The 23028-nt window shown below is 40.7% G+C and overlaps 1 protein-coding gene across 1 annotated transcript; it reads left to right on the top strand.

Moving 5' to 3' along the window:
* The first annotated feature begins 1939 nt into the window (after nucleotides 1–1939).
* Nucleotides 1940–22797, top strand: LOC115576611 (NLR family CARD domain-containing protein 3-like). The gene is made up of 9 exons (XM_030409149.1): nucleotides 1940–2050; nucleotides 2356–2496; nucleotides 3587–3665; nucleotides 3805–4021; nucleotides 4184–5960; nucleotides 7258–7431; nucleotides 7927–8100; nucleotides 22047–22093; nucleotides 22220–22797. The coding sequence occupies exons 1-9, from the start codon at nucleotides 2001–2003 to the stop codon at nucleotides 22795–22797; spliced, it is 3237 nt and encodes a 1078-aa protein (XP_030265009.1). The 5' UTR covers nucleotides 1940–2000.
* Nucleotides 22798–23028: the final 231 nt, after the last annotated feature.

Raw genomic sequence — 23028 nt, 5'->3', positions numbered from 1 at the left:
GGCCAGTGAAAAGTATGAAAGGTGTTATTTTCAGAACATCAGTGAAGGAAGAGTTTGGACCTGCAGCACAGATTTCTATGGAAGAAGTAGATAGCAGAAGCAAAGATGGCCCCATTAAACCCAGTGAGAGTGGAGCTGCAGCAGCTGAGTTCAGACAGTGAGAGCAGACAATGGTCAGTCATATACACACTGTATACCTGAACTCTCATATGAATGACATGTGGAGGACTCTTCCTGTCAGCTCACCTTGTAGGAGCACCAGCAGGTGAAGTCCACCCCCCAGTCGTGCAGCTTCAGCTGGGCGTTTCCTGCAGCGTGGGCGCAGTGGAACCCCACGTAACAACCCTGACCCTGCACAACAAGGAAAACATTCTATCTTTATCTGCCTTCTTCAATAATGTCACTGACTGCAAGTTTAAAGGAGCACAACGTGGAAATGTTCCAGTACAAGAACCTCAACGTTGTTGGACTTTAGTGGAGTTAATGACACTTAAGACATGAAATATATTGTAGGAATGAAAAGAGTTGATATTTCTGTAAGTCTGAGCGATGGATGGATCAAATAAATGCTTTAAATAGTTTACAAAGCTGCTGTTGAACAAAAGGAATATAGAGGTTTAGAAACAGCTGCTGGTGACGATCCAGAACCAGGAAGTGAAACACTGACGGCTTATTTCATCATTTGTTTCTCAACACAAAAACACAAAGAAGTCTGTTTTCCTTCCTTCTGATTGGACGCTCACATCACAAAGAGGGAGTTCCAGAACCGGGCCACGGGCTGAACCTGATGTGGACTTTGAGTGTGTGTGACTGATTGTGTGTGTGTTGAGTCACACAGTAGGTGTGGATCATAAACTGCTCTGTTTGCTGCAGTTTGTCACTTTAACACAGAACTTCCATCCACATTAATATGAAGCATGAAGGTTTGTATTGAACTCATCACTGTTGGGATCAATGTGCTGAACAACACTCATCAATACACTTTAAATAACTACATATACGTCTTTGCGTCATCAAGCCCCGCCCCCTGCTGTTTCCGGTTTACAGTTAACTTTCACTTTCACTGATCCTCTGACGCAGCAGCTTCTTCTCTCCGTTTAAAGGTAATTTAACGGACATTTGAAATGTTTTACACTTTAATGACTCGGTGTAATGAGAGTAGAAGTGGAGTGAGTTGGTCAGTGTGTGAACACAGAGTGGTTGTCACTGTGTAGCTCCACTTACTGATGACTGAAGGCAGCTTCTCCTGCCTGAATCAGCCTGTGGAGGAGGCCGAGACGAGCCGCCGCTCTCCCGCTGTCTGACGCACTAAACGCGGCTGGAGAGCAGCTGTTCGCCTGGATGCGGGAGCTGGAGGTGCTGAGGGGGCTGCAGCACCCCCTAAAACGAGCCTGTAACATAGGCCGAATTTACAAGGAGGACAGAATCATTAAGAATGTGTCATTAACAGCGTTTCACACAGTTTATAAAGGTTCTCTTAACTCAACAACTCACTAAATGGAGCGATTTCTGAAGGGAGTCTGGGGACTTCCTGTCCCTCCTCCTCTCCCTGCTGCTGTTGACTGCAGCTGATGTGACTTATAATATGTAGGTGTTCAGGTTCTTGTTCAGAATCATCAGATACTTGTTGGTACATGTCTCCATGACACCATCTAGTGGACTGACAGTAGAAGTGCAGCATTCATGTGACGCTGATATGAAGCAGCCAATCAGAGGAGGAGCAGCTGATGTTCTGACAGGAGACATGATGGAAAGGCTGATTTCAGTTGATGTGCAGATGAATGATTTGTGTTTCCTCTCCAGATGAAAGTGTGTGTGAGTTGAGCAGCATGAATCAGTGTGAGGACAGAGAGGAGGGAGGCCCTCCCTCTAAAACCACTGGACCAGGACCTGGACCTGGACCTGAGCCTGGACCTGGACCTGGACCTGGACCTGCACCTGGACCTGGACCTGGACCTGGACCTGAGCCCAGCTGTGTGTCCTTCAAGAGTGACGACTCAATGGGTTGTGACATTAATTTTAAAGAACAACCAGCTCCTGCTGTAAAGAGGTGAGCTGTTAATAACATTAATATGTGACTGATTCATGTTTTAACTGTGGAGAAAGATGTTTTTTGAAACCTGATGTTTATTTTCAGCTTCGTTCTTCTTCACTTAAATGTATCTTCTCACTTTAGAAAGCTGCCCAATAGAACCAGTCTTCAACTCTTCATTTCACTTTATTGAATTAGTTTGGTCCAATGTTCTCTGAAGGTTTATTCCTGATGTTTTCCACTATTTTATGGACAGAAGCTTCTGTGTCTGAAGACTAGAAAGTGAATCAACATCTCTGGTTGTCTTCTTCTCTGTGCAACAGGAGACCAGCCTCTACTGGACCTGGACCTGGACCTGGACCTGAGCCTGGACCTGAATATGAGCCCAGCTGTGTGTCCTTTAAGAGTGACTGGTCAAAGGATGCGATCATTACTTTCAAACAAGCACATGTGTCAGACAGACAGTAAGTTGTTGTCCTGTTGCTCTCTGTTGATGTCTGTCCTCATTAAATCCAGTCTGACCAGTTGTCCTGATGGTCTTCATGTTCTCAGAGTGATGATGGAGGTCAGAGCAGGATTAGTATTAAAGGACAGGTTCACATTTCTTCATGTCCGTCCCTAAACAACTCTGACAGGACAGTGTTCCTCCTGTGGACAAACAGCAGTGACTCACCTCCTGATGAAATCTGACCCTGCTGCTGAGGAGAGGAAGGGCTGTGTGTTATATCTGACGTTACAAGGGCCCGACCCATCCGGACCTCATGGGGCCGGTACCCAAACCCATATGAAGAGTAAAAAACTCTGATGACTGATATAAAAACAAACAACTTATTTTCTGATGTCTTAAATATAGTTCAAACACCTGAGACAAAGATATGAACTGAATGCAGAACATTTTACTGTTTTACAATATTTATTAAATATGCAACAAATAATAAAGTTTTACAAACACATTTAAAGTTACGTGGAGCACTTTGAAACTCAGACGTTAAGTATTTCAAGTCACGTCTACATGAATATAGCTTATATTTACAAATGATGAATTCATTATTATCTTTATATTTAGGCCGTTGTGTCGTTAATCACACAAAAGCAAAACACAAAAAAGTCGATAAAGACTTTCAGGTCACAAATCAGACAAATTAAATATCAAAATCAAGTTTGAAATAATAAAAACAAAAAGACAGAATGAATATTTTTTCATTCTCCAATGTTGGAATCTCAATTGAATACAAGTTTATTGAGACTCTTCACCAGTTTGCACTGGACAGTTAGCATCCAGCTAGCTTGTGTTAGCTGTGTGTTGCTGTCCACAGTATTAAACGGGTCAATAAGAGCTGGAGGGACTAAACCAGACAAGCTGCTGAACCAACCCAGTAAACTGACTGACTGTTGATTCACAGTGGGATCAGCAGTACGACCAACACTGTGATGTCAGAGGAAACCATCTGATTCAATGATGTCATCAACACTTTAACTCAAAGGACCTTCAGCTTGTGTTTGTCTCTGAGTGGACAGACACAATGTGACTGATTCTTCATGATTCCTCCACAGAGTGGACCAGGAGAGCTCAGAGGTTCCCAGAGGTCCGTCTGTCCAGCAGCATCAGACACACCTGGACTCCATATTTATGGTCTGTACATGAATAACAACTACTTTTACATCCAGTCTGTTCACAATAATCTCCATGCTGCACTTTACAGACCAGTGGTGAATCTGTCCAACATGGATCTGATGTTAAATGTTGTCATTCACATAATATTCTGTTTCAGCTGCTGGAGGAGAACATTGTCAGTTTTGTGAAGAACGAGCTGAAGAAGATCCAGAAGGTTCTGAGTTCAGATTACCCTGAATGCTACCCAGAAAGTCAGAGGGAGGATGGTGAGGATGAAGAGCAGAGGAGGAGCAGCAGAGAGGCATTTCTGAAGATCACACTTCACTTCCTGAGGAGAATGAAGCAGGAGGAGCTGGCTGACTGTCTGCAGAGCAGTAAGAGGATTTCTCTAAAGATTTAACACGATGGATCAATGAGACATTTACTGAAGTCTGATGATGATGAATCTGTTCATATATACAATCTTTAGGGGAAGGAAATTGTGTTATTGTCTTTAGAAATAATTTAATGATCTTTTTTGTTGTGTGTTTATTTAGAAAGTCATTCTGCAGTTTGTCAGCGTAAACTCAAATCTAACCTTCAGAAGAAGTTCCAGTGTGTGTTTGAAGGGATCGCTAAAGCAGGAAACCCAACCCTTCTGAATCAGATCTACACAGAGCTCTACATCACAGAGGGAGGGACTGCAGAGGTCAATGATGAACATGAGGTCAGACAGATTGAAACAGCATCCAGGAAACCAGGCAGACCAGAAACAACAATCAGACAAGAAGACTTCTTTAAACCCTCACCAGGAGCAGATGAACCAATCAGAACAGTGATGACAAAGGGAGTGGCTGGCATCGGGAAAACAGTCTTAACACAGAAGTTCACTCTGGACTGGGCTGAAGACAAAGCCAACCAGGACATACAGTTCACATTTCCATTCACTTTCAGAGAGCTGAATGTGCTGAAAGAGAAAAAGTTCAGCTTGGTGGAACTTGTTCATCACTTCTTCACTGAAACCAAAGAAATCTGCAGGTTTGAAGAGTTCCAGGTTGTGTTCATCTTTGACGGTCTGGATGAGTGTCGACTTCCTCTGGACTTCCACAACACTGAGATCCTGACTGATGTTACAGAGTCTACCTCAGTGGATGTGCTGCTGACAAACCTCATCAGGGGGAAACTGCTTCCCTCTGCTCGCCTCTGGATAACCACACGACCTGCAGCGGCCAATCAGATCCCTCCTGGGTGTGTTGACATGGTGACAGAGGTCAGAGGGTTCACTGACCCACAGAAGGAGGAGTACTTCAGGAAGAGATTCAGAGATGAGGAACAGGCCAGCAGAATCATCTCCCACATCAAGACATCACGAAGCCTCCACATCATGTGCCACATCCCAGTCTTCTGCTGGATCACTGCTACAGTTCTGGAGGATGTGTTGAAGACCAGAGAGGGAGGAGAGCTGCCCAAGACCCTGACTGAGATGTACATCCACTTCCTGGTGGTTCAGGCCAAACTGAAGAATGTCAAGTATGACCGAGGAGCTGAGACAGATCCACACTGGACTCCAGAGAGCAGGAAGATGATTGAGTCTCTTGGAAAACTGGCTTTTGATCAGCTGCAGAAAGGAAACCTGATCTTCTATGAATCAGACCTGACAGAGTGTGGCATCGATATCAGAGCAGCCTCAGTGTACTCAGGAGTGTTCACACAGATCTTTAAAGAGGAAAGTGGACTGTACCAGGACAAGGTGTTCTGCTTCATCCACCTGAGTGTTCAGGAGTTTCTGGCTGCTCTTCATGTCCATCTGACGTTCATCACCTCTGGAGTCAATCTGCTGGCAGAAGAAGAAACAGCTGACCATCAATCTGCAGAGACATGTCTCTACCAGAGTGCTGTGGACCAGGCCTTACAGAGTCCAAATGGACACCTGGACTTGTTCCTCCGCTTCCTCCTGGGTCTTTCACTGCAGACCAATCAGACTCTCCTCCGAGGTCTGCAGACACAGACAGGAAGTAGCTCAAAAAACAACCAGAAAACAGTCAAGTACATCAAGAAGAAGTTCAGTGAGAATCTGTCTGCAGAGAGAAGCATCAATCTGTTCCACTGTCTGAATGAACTGAACGATCGTTCTCTAGTGGAGGAGATCCAACAGTACCTGAGTTCAGGAAGTCTCTCCACAGACTATCTGTCTCCTGCTCAGTGGTCAGCTCTGGTCTTCATCTTACTGTCATCAGGAAAAGATCTGGATGTGTTTGACCTGAAGAAATACTCTGCTTCAGAGGAGGCTCTTCTGAGGCTGCTGCCAGTGTTCAAAGCCTCCAACAAAGTTCTGTAAGTGTGGAGAAGTTTCTTCAGGATGCAGTAAATGTGCTGTTATTGACCCAAATAGAAATATGATTTTCTTGTTCTGCTCATTATTCTTTATCCAGGCTGAGTGGATGTGGCCTCTCAGAGAAAAGCTGTGAAGCTCTGTCCTCAGTTCTCAGCTCCCAGTCCTCTAGTCGGAGAGAGCTGGACCTGAGTAGCAACAACCTGCAGGATTCAGGAGTTAAGCTGCTGTTACCTGGACTGGAGAGTCCACACTGCAATCTGGAAAGTTTGAGGTCAGATGACTGTTCGTTATGAAATCATTCATATATTTCTACACATTTTTCAATTGCAGATTTTTTTGCTGTCAAACTTGTTTTCTTTCAATGTAATTTTCATTAATTCATCCCCTGTACAACATGAACAATGAGGATGAAGAACCTCATTTATGCTTGATATCATATGACTTTGATACCTGGATGTTTATTCTCGATTTAGTCATGATTTATTGTCATGTTTACAACATGTCTAGAACTGAACAGCAGTGGAGCAAGAGATTATATACCAGTCATTCCCAGAGGATTTTATTTGGATCACCAAATAAATTAGTAGACTTTCCTTTCCTTAATTTAAGATTTCTATCTGCAGCACATGTTTGAGCCACATGGGGAGCTTGTTGCTATCCACTGCTTAATTTGTAAATCAGGGGGTCTGGTTCACAGAGACAGTCCTACTCCAGTGGGTCCTTCCTGTGGACTCTGACAATGTTGGGGAGAAATATAATTTAGGCTCAATGTTTTATTTACAACATCAAAAAGCAGCAGGCCAAGAAACCCTGTGAAGTGACATGTTCCATCTGTGTATCAGTCGATGGATAGCGTTACACTTAGACACACATGCTGATTGAGTTCATCATTTCACTGATTCACATCTAAAACACCTTCTTGCTTGTAAGACTTACAGAGATCATACACCAAAAGTATTTAGACACTAAGAGGCATTGAACCACATTCCAGCATAGTTCATGTGACATTCACAAAACTCACAGCTTCAGGAGACACTGAGTGACCTGACCACTCTGTCTCTCTGTGGAAACTGCATTTATTTGATCTCATTCATGATGTATTTGACACATATATATGTTTGTGGCAAACGCAGTAATTATTCAGTATGGTACCTTTTTGAAATGGCTGGTGTATTCAAGACAATATAAGGAGATGTGGAAATGACACTGAAAATAGTTTGGAGTGTTTGAAACACTGATACTGTCTCACTAAAACTCAACATTTTACCATGTTCTTATTTATTATTTCCTGTTCAGACTGAGTGGCTGTAACCTATCAGAGAGAAGCTGTGAAGCTCTGTCCTCAGTTCTCAGCTCCCAGTCCTCTAGTCTGAGAGAGCTGGACCTGAGTAACAACAACCTGCAGGATTCGGGAGTGAAGCGACTTTCTGTTGAACTGAGGAGTCCACACTGTGTCCTTGAAACTCTCAGGTCAGGATTCATTTCATGTAACAAGTCTGTGTGTGTGTTTATATGTGTATATATATACTAATCTCAACAACCACTGGATGGATTGTCATGAGGTTTGGTTCAGATAGTGTTGTTTTGTGTGTCTGCAGGCTGTCAGGCTGTCTGATCACAGAGGAAGGCTGTACTTCTCTGGCCTCAGCTCTGGACTCCAACCCCTCCCATCTGAGAGAGCTGGACCTGAGTAACAACAACCTGCAGGATTCAGGAGTGAAGCGACTTTCTGCTGAACTGAAGAGTCCACACTGTGCCCTTGAAACTCTCAGGTCAGGATTCATTATTTTATTTCATTTTTTCATTTAACTGTACAATTGGACCTGGTCTAAACCAGACGGGGTAAAAAGATATGTGGGTCAGTCAGTCTATTCTGCTCTTTGGTCCCGATGTACTAATCTCAACAACCATTATATGGATTGTCATGAGGTTTGGTTCAGATAGTGTTATTTTGTGTGTCTGCAGGCTGTCAGGCTGTCTGATCACAGAGGAAGGCTGTACTTCTCTGGCCTCAGCTCTGGACTCCAACCCCTCCCATCTGAGAGAGCTGGACCTGAGCTACAATCATCCAGGAGACTCAGGAATAAAGCAGCTGTCTGCTCGACTGGAGGATCCAGGCTGGAGACTGGACACTCTCAGGTATGAAGAGTCCTGCTGCAGCCACAGACAGTCAGTGTGAGACTCTGTATCTGGATTGTAGATGGTTCAGTGTCGGGAGGTCGGCTTCGTTTACTCCACCTCCTGTTGTTCAGTTCAGTTACGGAGAAAAGGCAGCATAGCTTGAAGCCAATAGTTACAAGTGAAGAGAGGAAGATGAGGAGAAGAAGAGATGAAGATTAGTGACCAGAAGAGTTTTGGCACAAACACTAGAGTTACACCTCTTTCTTCAGACTAGTTTAGTGTCTGTTCAAAATGTACCTGTCTGATTTCTTGGCCTCTGGTTTGCTGCTTGATGAACCGCTCATCCAAACTACTTCACACTCCACACTGACTGCAGAGGGTTATCAAAACATTAACATTAAATCTATTTTTGGGGATTTCCGCTTCCGGCCGTATGGAGTAGGTAGCAGGTAGAGCCAGCTCCGTCAAACTTTTCTATAAAATAGTTTCCAAGACCATCTTAAGACGGGAAATTTGGGAGGCGTTTTAGGACTGATCCGGTAAGACTGCACGCCTTGTCATGAGAAGAGAGAATAGCCCAAGATACATGCAAAAACTCTTAACGCCACCGACTGTGGCCGAGAAAGAACAAAAGATGGCGGACGATAAGCAACATTCACCTATTTCAGTGAAGACCCTGAGAAGCGAGCTACAGTCGTACCGAGAGGCGATAACGACTGACATTAAAGCACAGATAGAAAGCATGCACCGAGAGATAAGAAACGACATCTCCTCTTTCCGTGAAGAAGTCAGGGCGCACGTCGGCATGCTCCGGCAGGAGATCCTGCAGAAGATGGAGTCCCTAGAAAAACCTCCATATCGTCAGAGTCACAGAGGGCAGTGAAGCGGAGAACCCGAGCCGTGGAGCAAAAGATGCCGCGGAGTTTTTGTCCACCGTGCTGGGGGAGGACAACTTTGATGCACCGTTAGTTATTGACCGGGCACACAGGAGCCTCGCCCCGAAACCACAGAATGGAGAGAGGCCACGGGCGCTTATTGTGAGGCTGCAAAAGAAAAGATCTTGAAACTATCCAGAAATAAAGGCTGTTTGATCTACAATGGCTCTCCCGTGCACACCTTCCCTGACATGAGCCCTGAGGTCGGCAGGCTCCGAGCATCGTTCGACCAAGTGAAGGCTGAGCTGCGCAACGCGGGAGTCTCCTACAGCATGTTTAACCCGGCGAGGCTGACCGTCACCCTGGACAGCACCAGGCACTCGTTCACTGATCCCTGCGATGCAGAAAAGTTTATTAAAGCAAACATCACACACCCGTCTGAGGACAGTTGAAGAGAGGATTTTCTTCTACACTCCTCTCTGAAACAACTCTGAGTAACTGTAAATCATTATAAAGAACAGTGTCAAGGATTAATGTAGGGCTGCTCCACACAGCCTTGCTATCTTTAGGCAGACTGAAAAGTGTATTATTATTTGTTTGACTAATATTACGTTCATGTTATCTTATTCCTGTTTGTTTAGAACCTCTCAATGTCTGTTTAATACTTACCGGTACATAAATGCATAGAAGGAGGAGAAGAATCAGGAAAGCATTTATATACAAAGAGAGATTGTTGGAGATGCAATAAGAATTATTATTATTCTACTTTAATCATTTATTTTCATTTAATCCAGATAAAGTGGGGAAACCTTTATAATCTAACTCTAACAGAGAGTAAGGTAAACATGGAAATGAATAATACAATTTCTGCTGCATATTTTTATTTTATTAGTATTTCTCAGGGAATATAGCACCAACATTTGTATCTAATCTAGATTTACCCCTGTTATCCAAAACTCGAGTTTTTATTATTATTATTATTGTCGGTATTATTATTGTTTTAATTACCATATATTTACTTTATTCAGTTTTATTTTATTTTATGTATTTATTTATTTTATAAGATACACACCCATGCTTAATGTATAACCCAAATCTCAGAACATATTCAGGGTGCAGAAGGAGGAAATAAACAAAAATGGTCTAAGAAAAAACAAACATACTTAACACAGGAGCTTAGTGGAATGTCAGGCGATGAAGGTTTATGGGATAAAGTTTTTTCTCCCTTCCGTTAAAGGAAGCATGTCTCAGGGGAAGCAGGGAAGGACAACAAGGGGTTTCTGTATAGTTGTAAAGGGAAAGTTCTGTTCCCAGTACAGGAGTATTTTTATGGATTATTTGTGTAAAGGGATGCCACAAAACAAACAGCATACGAAGAATCTGATTTTCAAACCTCACAATAATGGTTGATAAGGTCAGTAAGTCTGATGAAGCTATGCCAACAAACCTGGTCCAGTTTGTTACATGGAATTGTAACTGGGATTAAATGGAGCGGTGAAGCGAGGCGATGCACGAGATCTTCTTAAAAAGCTGAGAACAGATGTTGCATTCTTGCAAGAGACGCACTTAAGAAATCCAGATCATCATAGATTACGCTGCAAATGGACAGGACATATATTCCACTCTCCATTTCATTTTAAAAGTAGAGGCACTGCAGTAATAATCAAAAACTCAACACCTTTCACAGCTTCTGAGGTTATTTCTGACCTCCAGGGGAGATTTGTGATTGTGACGGGAAATCTCCATGACTATCAGATTACTCTGGCTAACATATATGCACCTAAAGTCCATGACTACGTAATATGAACTCTCACCGACTAGTAATAGGTGGAGATTTTAATTTGGTTTTAGACCCCAACCTTGATAGGTCTTGGAACAAGCCTCTAGCTTTATCTAAATCTGCAGGGAGAATTCACACGTTCCTTGACACATATAAAAGATCAGACCCATGGAGAACCCTGTTCCCCAACGCACGGCAGGATTCTTACTTTTCAGTCCATCACACTTATTCCAGGATAGATCTCTTTCTAATAGATGAGGGACTTTTGCCTCTGATGAAAAACTGTGAATACAAGCTAACTGTAATATCTGACCATGGCCCACTAACACTTCAGTTAACATTTGGACAGGATACACTTCAAAGGTATGGAGTTTGGATAATAGCCTATTATCAGATAAAAAAGTGGCTGAGAAACTGAGAAATGAAATAGAACTCTATCTTTCATTTAAGATACCTGGAGAGCTGCATTATGGGAGGCATTGAAGGCTCACGTACGTGGGCATATTATTTCATATAGCAGTGCAGTTAATAAGCAGCGTAGAGAGAGAAAACAGGATAACAGACGACATTAAGACGATAGACCAACAATATGCAATTAATCCCTCCCCGGACCTTCATAAAAGAAAGGTATCCCTTCAGACTGAACTTAATCTGATCTATTCTATAGAAACAACCAAACTCTGACTCAAGCACAACATGAATATTATGAACATGGAGAAAAAGCTGGTAGAATGTTAGCACACCAAATAAAAGAACAAGTTGCATCAAGAACAATTACAGAAATAAGAACCGACTCAGGTCAGACTACTATGGACCCAAAAGAGATAAACTATACTTTTAAAACTTTTTACACTAAATTATACACCTCAGAATCTCCAGGAGATATATCATTCATTGAAACATTTTTTGAAAAGTTAAAGGTCCCGACAATTAGTGTCAGTCATAAAGATTTATTAGATAAACCCATAACTACATCAGAGGTAGAACAAGCCAGACAAAGCATGCAAAGCTCCAAAGCTCCGGGCCCAGACGGCTACACCTCTGAATTATACAAAGCATTTAAAACCCAAGTCTCACCTCTAATACTTGATGTACTTAATGAGGCACTTATTAAGGGTCACCTACCACCAACTTTCTATCTGGAAAATATCTCTTTAATACATAAAAAGTATGAGGACCTCCTGGATCCTGGGTCTTATAGACCAGTGAGCCTGCTGAATGTAGATTATAAAATGTTGGTGAAACTTTTGGCTGCACGTTTGGAGGGAATCCTCCCGACTGTAATATCTCAAGATCAGACAGGATTCATCAAGGACAGGCAGCTATTCTTTAACATATGGAGAATACCTAACATTATCTACACGCAGTCCGTGAACAGTGAACATCCTGACATACTAATCTCTGTAGACGCAGAGAAGGCCTTTGACAGGGTCCAGTGGGATTATCTCTTCTCCACCCTGTCACAGTTTGGAACTGGCTCTGAATTCATCTCCCTTGTTAAATGATTGTACGCTCAGCCTCAGGCGGCAGTGAAAACAAATAACGTTAACTCCAGTTATTTTCCTCTCGGTCGTTCTACTAGGCAGTGACGTCCTCCGTCACCGCTGTTATTTGCACTTTCCACTGAACCTCTCGCTATTTCACTGCGTACAGCAAAAGAATATGAAGGTATTGAAAGTGGAGGGTCAGAACACAAAGTGGCCTCATACACAGATGATCTATTGTTGTTGATCTCAAACCATTCAAAATCAATGCCTGCCATAATGTCAGTGTGCAGGTGGAGCAGAATAACGCGTTAGCTGCTTCACAGCCTGCTAGCCAGGTTTTCTTCTCACACCAGCTCCACGAGAATCCACTTATATGATTTCCCCTCTTGGTAGAAACTTGTTTCATGTTTAAATTTGGTCTGGGAGCTCCAAATTGTTTCGTTGCCAATTTATCTTCGTCACTACGACGACTGACAGGGACTTCTGTCAGAGAAATGATGGAGTTGCTCCGTACACTTAACGTGATGACCTTGAATGTGACAGCGTGGTGGCGACGCCGGCTGTGCTCATGTTACACATGATGAAAGCACGTTAGGGCGAGCCCTCCCAGAACACACAGAGAATGCACTGTAGTCATTGTAAAAACAGGAACAGACAGTGTTGAGAAGGTGTTATACCGCCACCTAGGGACTGCCTGTGAGAAGTGTTTTCTGTTCTGAATAAAGACGTGGAATAACAACAGGTTATGGGCCCAGGAGCGTCGCTGAACAGCTGTTTGTGATAGAAACAGTGTTTAGAGCACTTGCTGAAGGCAAAAGGACTGTGGGCCATGGTAATGGAAACAGATGTGCTAGCAGCAGATGCTAACGCTAATGCACCAGCTGAATTTGAACAACAGAAAGAAAAGGCATTTTCTGTTGTGGTGCTGAATGTAAGTTCACCCCAGTTGTACCTGATAACAAGCTGTCAGACTCCAGAAGAGGCGTGGGATACGCTGAGAGGACACTTTGAGAGAGACACTGAGAGAGTGTTTGGCTGTGCTGCTTCTGCACATGTCCCACACAGAAAGAAGAAAACTGGACAAGAAAGCTGTGAAGCTTCACTTCATGGGACATGCAGACAATGCAAAGGGCCGCCGTCTGTTGGATGAAGAAGAAAGAAGAATCCTGTCAATCATTCAAGGACTAAACACAAACACATTCACTGCCATTACATTCATGAATGTGTGCAGAATGTGCAGATACCAGAGCAGTATTGTCCAACAGTTGATATGAAGGCAGATGTCTGACAAGAAGAAGGTTCTGAGTACCAGTTTGAGTCTGCTGAATATGCTGAATATGTACTCTGCTGTTTACTGTTCAATATGTTACGGACACTGTAAGCAAGGTGAAAGGAAGCAAGAAGGATTTATTATTTCTTGATATTATTTGTGAGGTCAAGCACTGATCTTAGTTATGGAAGTTGCTTAAATGCTTAAATGCCACTGAAACATGAAGTGGGACTGTTGTAAAAACAGTAATTTGGCGTTTTACCGCCACCTAGTGACAACAACAGGAGTCACCATGTTGACTTGTTTCTGTGTCAAGTGACACACACAATATTATATCATATCAGTTTGCATAATGGAGGCTGTTGGACCAGGACTCCTGTTTTATCATCAGACTGGCAGAACATGCTTCCAGTTAATGGACTCCTCAGCTTGACATACTCCTTCTTTACCTTGTGACTTATCACTCATGCTGACACCTGCAAAGACAGAAAATATTATCAAGCTAGCTAGTGTTGTTATCTAACTACAAAGGGTCATTTGATGATACATGCTAACACATGCTGTCAACATAATAATTATGAATGTAGGCTACATGTAGCAGCCTAATCGCTACCTCAGAATAATAAGGTTCTATCTGCGTTCACATCAGTTTTCAGATATTGAGGTTTAAAGTTTTAGCATTGCAAATAACAAAACTGAAACATGGAGCACATTTCTTTATAGCAGCAGAGTTACATACACCATAAATGTATTCTACAGCTGAGATATCACAATTCTACATGAAGTGTAAATGAGGGTTTTTGAAACAGGTCAATTGTAGATAGAACCTTATAGTTCTAAAAACTAACAGCTGCCTTGGAATTATAAGGTTCTATCTTCAAAAACAGAAAAAGGAACAATGATTATCAAAGAACTTTAACAATTTACTGATACATACTGTTGGAATGTTCAATTTATATGATAAAAAGTGTCTTTTTATTGGTTAATATGTTAAATCTTCACTTGCTTCAGTCCCTCCTGCAGGTGATCTCTTTCTTTTATTCCCTCTCCGCCTGCATTTTCCTCTCTACAAGCACATTACAACACCATCAGAGCAACAAATACAGTCACATCCAAACAATGCCTTGCCAAACATCAGTTCAAAATAGATTTTTATGCTAAGACTAGCGCTAGGTAGCGCTACCTAACGTTAGCTAGCATTAGCTAACATAACCCAATTCTAAAAGTTGTCTTAAGCAATCATTTTCTTGATTCAATGTTAGCTAATGTTAGCTATCTGTCATTCCTGTGCAAAAAATGGATAATGCCAGCTAACATTAGTTAACGCAAGCTAACATTCATTTCAACAATTCAACTTGCCAAACATAATTTCAAACTTAATTTGAGTCATATTCTAACTAGTCTGAGAATATGATTCAAATCAAGTCAGTTGTTATCTTTGGCAAGGAAATGCCAAGCTATCTAACGCAAGCTAACGCTATCTAACGTTAGCTAATGCTGACGCTAACTTGTATCATATTCTAAGTTACTGCAAGCTGACGCAAGCTAAAGTTAGCTAGCATTAGCTAACATGACCCAATTCTGAAAGTTGTCTTCAGCAATCATTCTCAGACTAGTTACTGCTAGCTAGTTACTGCTAGCTAACGTTAGCTAATGCTAGCAGTAACTAGGTCTGAGAATATGATTCAACTCAAGTTGGAAAAGATGTTTGGCTATTTTCTGTAGGAATAACAGATAGCTAACACTAGCTAACGTTAGCAAATGTTACATAACGTTAGATAGCGTTAGCTTGCGTTAGCTAGCTTGGCATTTCCTTGCCAAACATACCTTCTGACTTGATTTGAATCATATTCTCAGACTAGTTAGAATATGATTCAAATTAAGTTTGAAATGATGTTTGGCAAGGAAGTGATTGTTGAATTGTTGGAATGAATGTTAGCTTGCGTTAGCTAATGTTCGCTGGCAGAATCCGCACAGGAATGACAGGAATGACAGGTAGCTAACGTTAGCTAACGTTGAATCAAGGAAATGATTGCTATGTCAGCTTGTGTTAGCTAATGTTAGCTAGTATTAATTATTTTTCAAACAGGTATGACAGATAGCTAACGATAGCTAACGATAGCTAAGGCTAGCTAACGTTTGCTCCTCTTGCTAGCTTGCGTTAGCTAATGTTAGCTAGCATTAGCTATTTTTTGCAGGAATGACAGATAGCTAACACTTGCCATCGTTAGCTAGTGTTACATAATGTTAGCTTGCGTTAGCTAGCTTTAGCTAACATGAGCTAGCTTGATATTTCCTTGCCAGAATTCATTTCCAACTTGATTTGATTCATATTCTAAGACTAGTTACTGCTAGCTAACGCAAGCTAATGACAACACCTACTTGTATCATATTCTAAGTCCAGTTACTGCTAGCTAACACAAGCAAACGTTATCTAACGCTAGCTAACGTTAGCTAGTGTTAGTTCTCTGTCATTCCTGTGCTAAAAATAGCTAATGCTAGCTAACATTAGCTAACGCAAGCTGACATAGTAATTATGTCCTTGCCAACATCAAGCTAACACAAACTAATGTTAGCTAATGCTAACTTGTATCATATTCTAAGTCTAGTTACTGCTAGCTAATGTTGGCTAATGCTAGCAGTAACTGGTCTTTGTTAGTTGGAGATGAATTTTTGCAAGGAAATGTCAAGCTAGCTAATGTAAGCTAAAGCTAGCTTGCGAGAAGAGTTAATGTTACCTAACACAAGCTAACACCAACTAATGTTAGCTAACGCTAAAGCTTACTTGTATCATATTCTAAGTCTAGTTACTGCTAGCTAACGTTGGCTGATGCTAGCAGTAACTGGTCTTAGTTAGTTGGAGATTAATTTTGGCAAGGAAATGTCAAGCTAGCTAATGTTAGCTAAAGCTAGCCAGCGAGAGGAGTTAATGTTAGCTAACACAAGCTAACACCAACTAATGTTAGCTAACGCTTAAGCTAACTTGTATCATATTCTAAGTCTAGTTACTGCTAGCCAACGCAAGCTAACGTTAGCTAACGTGGGCTAGCGCTGGCTAACATTAGCTAGTGTTAGCTATCTGTCATTCCTGTGCCAAAAGTGGTTAAGGTAGTAAATCATTTCCAGCTTGATTTGAATAATATTCTAATACTAGTTACTGCTAGCTAATGCAAGCTAATGCTGACGCTTACTTGTATCATATTCTAAGTCTCGCTACTGCTAGCTAACGTTACCTAGTGTTAGCTATCTGCCATTCATGTGCAAAAGATAGCTAATGCTAGCTAACATTAGCTATCTTTTGCAATGTTAACTAACCCTGGATAACGTTTGCTACTGTTAGCTGAGGCTAATAATAACTTGTATCCTATTCTAAGTCTAGTTACTGCTAGCTAACGCAAGTTAATGTTAGCTAACTAAAATAAATAATAAATAATAATAAATAATAAATAATTAAATAATTTCCCAGTCTGGGATCATTAAAGTAATTCTATCTATCTATCTAACCCTGGCTAACGTTTGCTAGTGTTAGCTAACGCTAACGGTAACTTGTATCCTATTCTAAGTCTAGTTACTGCTAGCTAACGCAAGTTGATGTTAGCTAACCCCGGCTAACGTTTGTTAGTGTTAGCTAACGGTAACTTTTGTCTTATTCTAAGTCCAGTTTCTGCTAGCTAACACAAGTTAATGCTAGCTAACCCTGGCTAACGTTTGCTAGTATTAGCTATTTGCCATTCATGTGCAAAAGATAGCTAATGCTAGCTAACATTAGCTAACGCAAGCTAACATTAGCTATTTTCTGCACAGTAATGACAGCTTCAGTGACACTTGTGAGGTTCTGGAGGGAAACAGTCTGCGAAACAGCAGATACTGAAGAAATCACAAGACCAAGCCTGCTTGCATACCTATCTGTACAATCTTCATTGAAGCAATGGCTAATAAGAAGTTGGCCGAAGATATTGAAGAAATCAAGAAGTCTCTGGGCTTCCTGTCACAGGAAATAACTCAAGTGGTAACTGAACAAAGAGGCCTAAAGGAATTGCTGGAGGAAATTAAACAACTGAAAAAAGAGGTACAAGTTAAGGACAAGAAAATCGAACAACTGGAAAAAAGAATTGATGACTTGGAGCAGTATTCAAGGATGGATGACCTGTTGATATCAGGGCTTGAAATAAAACGCTCTTATGCACAGGCAGCAGCCAGTGGTGGGGGAGAGGAAAACCAGCTAAATCCTGCTTCAAATCCTGAATTACCAATGTACGAACAACAGGTAATCAACTTCTTTGATAATAATGGCATTACAATAGACAGTAAGAACATTGCCGCTTGCCATACTTTGCCTCAGAAAGACCGCAAAAAGACAAATATCCTGATTCGCTTTGTCAACAGGAAGCACAAAATGGAGGTGCTTAGGAATGCCAGAAAATTAAAGGGAACGGGTGTTTATGTGAATGAGCACCTAACTAAGAGAAATGCTGCAATTGCAAGAGAAGCAAGGATTCTGAGGAAAGAAAGGAAGATTCAAGACACCTGGACAAGAAACTGTAGAGTTTTCATCAAGCTGAACGGACCTCGTGAAGAAGCAAAAGTGATCGCTGTCAAGGATATAACAGAGCTGGATCAATACAAATGACTGAATATTGCTGTGTATCACCCAGATTGAAAGAAGTCAACGCTATGAAACACAATAAACTGGATATATGACACAACCAGACAATACAGTAAGAGCAGATTCTGGTCATTCTGATTATGAAAATCTGCAATTTAAAACGTTCGATTATACAGAGTATAAACCACAAGACATGCAAAATGATCTTGATCCAGAGAACAATTTTTATACAAAAATAAAGAATACTTGTGAATACTTTACCGAGGACCATTTTGAGGCCCAAATGAATCTCAGAGATTCATTGTCCATTATACATTTCAACTGTAGGAGTCTTAATACACATTTTTCTAAGATCTTAGATTGTTTAGCACAAACAAAAAATACATTTTCTGCAATAGCAATCTCAGAGACATGGCTTGGCTATGAAGAGCAATCTTCCTTGTACCAAATAGAAGGATATAATGCGTTCTTCAAAAGTAGAAATTGTCAAAAAGGCGGGGGAGTAGCATTGTACATTGATCAGAACTTGAGAAGTAAACTTGTCAGTAGGAAGTGTCTAATCCTGGATAATATCATGGAATGTGTTACAGTAGAGATTGAGATTGAAAAGTCAAGAAATGCCATAATAAGTTGTGTGTATTGAAAACCAGGGTCCTGTATGGAAAAGTTTCAGGAAACAATGATTGATCTGTATGAGGATATAAATAGTAAAAGGCTCTTTGTCTGTGGAGATTTCAATGTTGATCTGCTCAATCCTCAAAAACAAAATACTGTTACAGAATTTATTCACTCCATGTACAGTTTATGCTTGTATCCATCCATAACAAGACCAACTCGAATAACACAAAGCAGTGCAACCCTGATTGATAACATATTCACTAATGCTACAGAAAGTGAAATAACAAGTGGAGTTTTAATTACTGATATATCCGACCATCTACCAGTCTTTACAGTAATAAAGAGAGTTATCAAATCAGTAACACAAAACAAAAAAATCATAGTAAAAAGGTTAAAATCTCAAGAGGCTATTTCTAGACTAAAGAATGAACTAAAGGAACAAAATTGGGATAATGTTTATGTAGACGATGTAAATATTGCATATGATGCATTTCTCAAAATATTTATGACTTTGTATGAAAAACATTGCCCTCTAGTTAGTAAAGTAATGAACCATAAATATACAGAAAAGCCCTGGTTTACTAGGGGTATTCAAAAAGCATGTAAGAGAAAGAATAAACTGTACAAAGACTTCTTGAGAAAGAGGACAAAAGAGGCAGAATGTACTTATAAGCAATACAAGAACAGATTAACTAGTATTATAAGATCAAGTCAAATGAACTATTATGGAGAAGAATAAAAGTAACATTAAAAATACTTGGAGTGTTTTAAACAAACTAATCAAAAAGGGAAATCAAAATGCTGACATTCCAACTGAATTCCTAACAAACGATAGAACTTTGATCAATCAACCCAATGAAATTGTAAATCAGTTTAACCAATATTTCACGAATATTGGCCCTAAACTGGCTAAAGAAATAGTCAACACTAATCAAGTTGATGCTTTAAGCAAAATACCAACCACTGATAAAACTATATTTATTCAAGCTACTGATGAAAATGAAATAATTTCAGTGGTCAAAAACTGCAAGACTAAGACGTCAGCTGACTGGAATGGACTGGACATGTCAGTATTAAAAGACATTATTGAATGTGTTGTCAAACCAATCTCGTACATTTTTAATCTTTCTTTACAATCGGGGGTTTTCCCAGAAAAAATGAAGATGGCTAAAGTGATGCCTATCCACAAGGCTGGTGATAAACATGAATTCACTCATTATAGACCCATTTCCATTCTGTCACAGTTTTCTAAGATACTGGAGAAGATATTCCATAAAAGATTATTCAGTTATGTAGATAAGCAAAGTATTCTTTGTGAACAGCAGTATGGTTTTAGACCTAATAGGACCACTACCTTAGCATTAGTGGACCTTGTAGAAAAAATATCCAATGCCATAGACAACAAACAATATGCTGTTGGTGTGTTCTTAGACCTCACCAAAGCTTTTGATACAGTGAATCATGAATTGCTACTCCAAAAACTTTACAGATATGGGATGAGAGGAGTGGCCTTTTCTTGGCTCCAGACTTATTTGAAGAATAGATCTCAGTATGTCCACATCAATGGCACTGATTCCCAGTTGCTGACAGTGACCTGCGGCCTCCCACAGGGGGCAGTGTTGGGTCCTTTTCTGTTTCTTATGTATATTAATGACCTTTGCTTAGTTTCAAAAACATTAAACCTTATTTTATTCGCTGATGACACCAACATGCTTAGTTGTGGTAAAAATTTAGAAACATTAATTGATATAGTAGAAAAACAATTATTTTTGTTAAAGAAGTGGTTTGATTCAAATAAGTTAACCCTCAATTTAAACAAAACCAAATGTATAGTTTTTGGAAATCGTGCCATTGATGTTCATAGAAATGTAATAATTAATGACACTGAGATAGAACGAGTGAATGAAATAACATTTCTTGGAGTACTTTTACAAAATAAGCTCAGCTGGAAGCCCCATATAAACCACATCAAGGCAAAACTATGTAAATCTCTTGCAATAATATCTAAAGTCAAAGAACTTTTACATGAAAAAATGTATATATTTTATACTGTTCCCTGGTCCTTCCTTACATGACCTATGGTCTAGAAGTTTGGGGAAACACTTATAAAACTAATCTTAATCCAATTACTATAATTCAAAAAAGAGCGATCCGCATTGTGAATAAAGTGGCTTACAGGGAACATACAAATGAGCTTTTCATCAAGCTAAAAGCATTAAAATTAAAGGACTTGGTTGACTTTAAAACAGCACAATTTATGTACAACATAAGCCATAACAAGTTACCTGTGCATATTCAGGGATTATTCCAAAAACGAGACTGTGGTTATAATTTCCGAAAGGAAGAAATGTTTAAAAAAACATATGTGAGAACAAGTGCAAAGCAGCATTGTGTTTCTTTTGTTGGGATTAATGTCTGGAGTAAATTGGGCCAAGAGCAAAAAGACTGTAAAACTTTAATTCAATTTAAAACTCTTTTGAAGATATCATTTATAAAAACATATGTTGAGAATGGATGCTAAGGATGCAAAAATTAAGAAGATTCTTTCTTTTCTTCTTTGGGACGATCTGAAAATAAAAAATGTATGAGTGCATGCATAAGACAAGGGCAGCTTATATTGTTTATGTGTGTAAATACACTGGGATAGGAGCAATAAGCTTAGCTTCTGCCTATTCCACTTCAGACTTGATGTTTATCTATGTCTTTATCTGTTAAATGTTTAAATGTCTGAATAAATCAAAATAAATCTGAATCTGAATCTGAGTCTCTGTCACTTGGTTCTGTGGCAGAGGTCGGGAACCAACGTCCAATGTTTTCTGATTGATTTATTAGGTATAAATTGTATTTGTTTCTTTGCACAGTAAAACAAAGCAGCAGAAACACAGCAAGAACAAAAAGCAGACTGTGCAGCTGAGATTCAGAAAAGCCCTCCAAGCTTCAAACAGGAATCGGACCTCAAAAGTTCTGACGTCCAAATCCAAAAGTCCTCTAATATAGAAACCTGGTCACAAGTTGACATTGGATCAAACAGCAAGCGTAAGGTGGCCCACAGGAAACAGCAACAACATCCAATAAAATAAAGATGAAGTGATAAATCCAACAGGAGGTTTGTGTGTGTTCTCAGATGTTGTGGTCCTCTTTCACACACACCAACATCCTGTGGCTCACTCTCAGTGTGTGAGGAGAGTGGCAGAGGTGAAGAGGTTCAGGGAGAACAGGGAGAAGCAGCCTGATGGACAGATTGTGTTTCTGTGTATGAGAGTCATGTCATGTCCATGTTTGCATGCTGAAAGAGGATGTGCTGCTCTGACCCCCCTCCTCCTTTCAGGGTGGAGCCTGCTGGAGTCCGATGGTTGACACCAGGTCTGAGGAAGTGTGAGTGTCTTTTTACTGTCATTCATCAAAACACTGTGACATCACTCATTCACATCTGTGATGTCATCATCACACTGATGACACATTAATAACTGCAGCTGTGTTGTGTCTTTTTCTCTCCATCAGATTCCTGTGAGCTCACAGTCGACACAAACACAGTCAACAGAGAGATCAAACTGTCTGACAACAACAGGAAGATGACACGTGTGGAGGAGGATCAGTCATATCCTGATCATCCAGAGAGGTTTGATTCCTTCTGTCCTCAGCTGCTGTGTAGAACTGGTCTGACTGGTCGCTGTTACTGGGAGGTCAAGTGGAGAGGAAATGTTTCTATATCAGTGAGTTACAGAAGAATCAGCAGGAAAGGAGTCAGTAAAGACTGTGAGTTTGGAGGGAATGATCAGTCCTGGAGTCTGAGGTGCTTTAATGATGGTCATTACTCTGTCTGGCACAATAACAGACCAACAGACATCTCCTCCTCCTCCTCCTCCTCCTCCTCCTCCTCCTCCTCCTCCTCCTCCTCCTCTGGTAGAGTAGCAGTGTATGTGGACTGTCCTGCTGGCACTCTGTCCTTCTACAGAGTCTCCTCTGACTCACTGATCCACCTCCACACCTTCAACACCACATTCACTGAACCTCTTTATCCTGGATTTGGACTCGACTGGTCCAGTTCTGGTTCCTCAGTGCGTCTGTGTGGTGTTTAGTGTGCAGAGTCTCCTCCTGTCACAGAAACATTGTCAGTGCTGAACAGTTGAGTCTGTACAGGATCACAGTCACATCAATCTTTCAGCTTCTTGGAATAAATTCATCAGTCAACTTTGTACAAAATGATTCAAACTGATTGAAAAGATTCTTCATTTCCATTTGAAACTTCTTCCATTAAATTGTGGATTAAATTGCGTTGACTTGTACTTTCTGTCATGTGTTGTTTTGAA

This window comes from Sparus aurata, chromosome 24 (genome assembly GCF_900880675.1).
Source record: "Sparus aurata chromosome 24, fSpaAur1.1, whole genome shotgun sequence".
In the NCBI taxonomy this organism is placed as follows: Eukaryota; Metazoa; Chordata; class Actinopteri; order Spariformes; family Sparidae; genus Sparus; species Sparus aurata.
This window is presented reverse-complemented; position numbering and strand designations above follow the sequence as displayed.